Source organism: Vigna radiata, chromosome 4 (genome assembly GCF_000741045.1).
Source record: "Vigna radiata var. radiata cultivar VC1973A chromosome 4, Vradiata_ver6, whole genome shotgun sequence".
NCBI lineage: Eukaryota > Viridiplantae > Streptophyta > Magnoliopsida > Fabales > Fabaceae > Vigna > Vigna radiata.
In genome coordinates, this window is record NC_028354.1 from 17,656,249 (window position 1) to 17,660,067 (window position 3,819).

The window sequence follows — 3,819 nt, forward strand, 5'->3', positions numbered from 1 at the left end:
TGATGTATGTCTCAATAACCATATTTTAGACTTTTATCCATAGTTAGTGTTATGAGCTTTTACTTTTTTGTTGGTCTAATTATGGTTTATTCGTATCTTAATCAACATTAGTTGGTTGATTTGTGGTTATCATTGACTAAATATTAATTTAGACACAATCAGTTGGTCTTGCATGTTGGTCGGTCAGTCCGTTAGTCGATTAGGACGATTGGCCTGTCAGTTAGTTAGTTAGCCTACCAGTCAGTCAGCCAGTTAGTTTGCCAGTCAATCTTACTTATTGACTAGAAGGATGTGTATAATACACTAGTCCCCCAAGCCTAAGTACCTATAATTGAAGGGACAAAGGGGTTTGAAAACAAAAAAAGTACCTGATGCTTATGTAAGCTGAATGTTATAGTTCGACCAGGAGGGGTTCCTTGGTTGAAATTTGTTCTTAGCTGATAGATTTTTCGAAAGGAGTTCATTCGTAGGAACTTGCCCTTAGTTAAATGTTTTAGTTCGACCAAGAAGGCTTTTTAGTTGGAACTTACTCTTATCCAATGGAGTTTTCAGGAAGAATTCCTTGGTTGGAACTCATTCTTAGCTGATAAAGTTTTCGAGAGGAGTTCCTTGGTTGGAACTTACTCTTATCTCAATTATGAACTTTTTTTATTATATAAGTGTATCCTTAAACATTCCATTTTTCATAGTTCAATTATAGGACTTATATGTTATTAGGAAAATCAACTACTAAGACTAAAAAACTTGTTTGGTTGGCCTTCAAGGCTTGGATATTTAGTCCATACATTTATAACTATTTTATTCTACCGATCTTCTTCAATTATTTATAATTATGATGATATATTTTAGCATAATAGAAAAATTGGTTCATATGAGTATAATTACTATGTAATGCATAGGATGACAACCATTATTTGTATCTGTATTATAAGTAGCTAGGAAGTGGTAATAATTGTATTGAATAAAATACTTTGCAACTTTGTATTTCTATATATTAATTGAAATCTTTGTCTTTTGTGCAGAAATTCAAGAATTATAACCCAATTCCCGGTAATTCTATTCATTATTTAAGAAAAACTTGTGCAAAATATCTAATAGAAATGTATAATAGTATATAATTATTATAAGGATATAGTAATTTGTAAGCATTTAACACATTTACAATTATATAGATTTTGGCTAATATGAATATCATATTTTGTTTTTGTTCATTATTCTTCGGATTCTTTTCTGGATTTTCTGTAGTTTATATATGTAGGTTGAAACAAAAACAAGAACAATATTTTAAAAAGTCATCAACACTAAAGCATCAATTATAATCAATATTGAAGAAAAAACTAAAACAAAAATAGGAATTTAATTTTGGTTTAGGTCATAACCGAAGCCAAATATTCTAGAAAAAAAAAATATAAAAGAAAACAACAACTTATGGTCTATGTTATTCTCATAATCGAAGTAGAAAAGAGATTTTATCTTGATTATGATAAGAATCGATGTCAAATATTCTAAAAATTAAATAATTATTTTAAATAAAAAAATTATATGACATCGACTATCTCACAATCGAAGCAAAAAAAGAATTTGGTCTTTGTTCCGCTCATAATTGAAGCCATATACCTTTTCTAATTTATAATAATTATTTAATTTTTTGAGTTTTTGACACCTGTTCTCATAATAACTGAGGTCAAATATATTAAAAGTAAACAATTATTTTAAATAAAAAAATATATGACCTCAGCAAAACCGAAACTAAATAACCATTTCTTTTTATTTTTTATTTTCAATTTAGTACTTTGACTTTCTTTTAACCAAAGCAAAATATTCACCATTTTGCTTTTGTTTATAATGATGTTAAAATTCTTTTCTTTTTCTTTTGATTTAATATGTTTCGGCTATATAACCAATACTTATTGTGCAAAATAATCGTTGTCATATTTTTTTCTAACCTACCTGTTGGAATAAGTTTGTAGCTTTAAAAAATCTTACCAGTGTTAATTTGGTAGATTTAATATAACTTTGTATATAAATTTTAGTCTAAAAAGTTATTTGAATATACATATTAGACAGTAGAAAATAAGTGAGATAATACTTAAAAACTAGTTTGAGATAACGTAGTAGTTTTATATGTAAAACTTATAATGTATATTTTGCAAGATGTCATGTTTAATAAAATTTATAATTTGTATTTGATATTTTCCATGAAAATATGTATTTTGAATTATTTCAATAGATGAACTTATATATCAATTGAGAATTATTTTAAGAAAATCTTACCAACCAATTTTAAAGATAAAAAATAATTAATCACTGATTAATTTAAATAATAATTTTATAACCTAAAAATGATTATTTCTAAAATAATCACTATCATAACAAAAATTATAATTAATAATCAATTAAACTCTAAACTAATGACTAACATTGACTATTAATGTTTTTTTACTAGAGAAAAAAAAGGTTTAAATTGGTCATTAATTAATATATTAGTAACCAATTTTTATATTCATAAAAATGCATTTAGGCATCATTCTTCCATAATTTAAAAAAAAAAAATATTTCTTGTTTTTATTTTCTTAACCCGGCAAGAACTTACTTTCTAAAGTAAATAAAATCCTAAACTTGAACTTATTACAAATTGAAATCCCTTCCTATGGAAAGAAAGAGAGGAAAGATGGCGAATGCGGTAGCTTAATTAAGAAAAAAGTCGCTCCATGTTTCAGCTTCTGCAAAAAATTCAGAAGCAATGGAGTCAAGTTCTTCATTCCAAAGCTCAAATGATCCATCTTTCCCAACAGGGAAGCACGTGCTGTTGTTAACCGTAATGTTGTCTTCCTTATCATCTAACAGAGTTTCCCACCAATTCTCACACCCTGCTGAAACTCCTTCACTAACACCAACTTTCGAACTGCTCATCGATTTCCCATGCACCATGGACGATGCTTTTGTCAAAGCTCGAGGCACAGGCTTTATAACTTGGTGGGGTTTCCAAGTTCTTTCGGATTCTTTGACGTTGTTGTTGTTGTTGTTCTCCTCATCTCTGTTGTGAGATTGTACTTTGCGACGCACGTTGGTGTTCCAGTAATTCTTCACATCGTTTGAAGTTCTTCCCGGAAGTCTTCCTGCAATCAGAGACCATCTGCATCCAACAAACTTTTCTTTTTATGATTGCTATTATTTTTCCATGCAAAAGTAAACATCATATATATATATATATATATATATATATATATATATATATATATATATATATATATATATATATATATATATATATATATTATCAATGCATGGCATAACTCTGTATGAAAACTAAACGTATTCTATATAATACTGCAGCAGATAGAAACCTGTTCCCCAATAGCTTATGCAATCTGATCATCAAATCGACCTCGTCTTCACCGAAATCCCCTCTCTTGATATTTGGTTTCAAATAGTTCAACCATCTCAGTCTACAACTCTTCCTGCATCTGTTCAACCCTACGTGTGTACAAAACATAACAACATATGACTCATAAATATGTTTATTATATATGACAACTTAGGAGGATGTTATGTACAGAAAAGAGGAATAGGATAACATAAAAACCTGCTCTTTGAGGAACAAGATGCCACTTTCCTTCGCCATAGAGTTGCACGCATTCTCTGAGAAGCTCATCTTCAGTTTGACTCCATGCTCCTTTCCTCACACCTGATAATCTTCCTTCCATCATCACACATGCTGCTTTCACACTAGTCATAACTTGATACATGGTGAGCAAACGTTTTGCTCAAAGCACTGACGATATATATATATATATATATATATATATATATATATAT

General features: G+C 28.8%; 1 protein-coding gene across 1 annotated transcript; it reads right to left on the reverse strand.

Moving 5' to 3' along the window:
- Window positions 1-2,567: 2,567 nt before the first annotated feature.
- On the reverse strand, window positions 2,568-3,710 carry LOC106758748 (transcription factor MYB90). Its single transcript, XM_014641726.2, has 3 exons — window positions 3,587-3,710; window positions 3,348-3,477; window positions 2,568-3,136 (listed from the first exon to the last, which is right to left on the reverse strand). Exons 1-3 carry the CDS (start codon window positions 3,708-3,710, stop codon window positions 2,689-2,691), a joined length of 702 nt encoding a protein of 233 aa, XP_014497212.1. The 3' UTR covers window positions 2,568-2,688.
- Window positions 3,711-3,819: the final 109 nt, after the last annotated feature.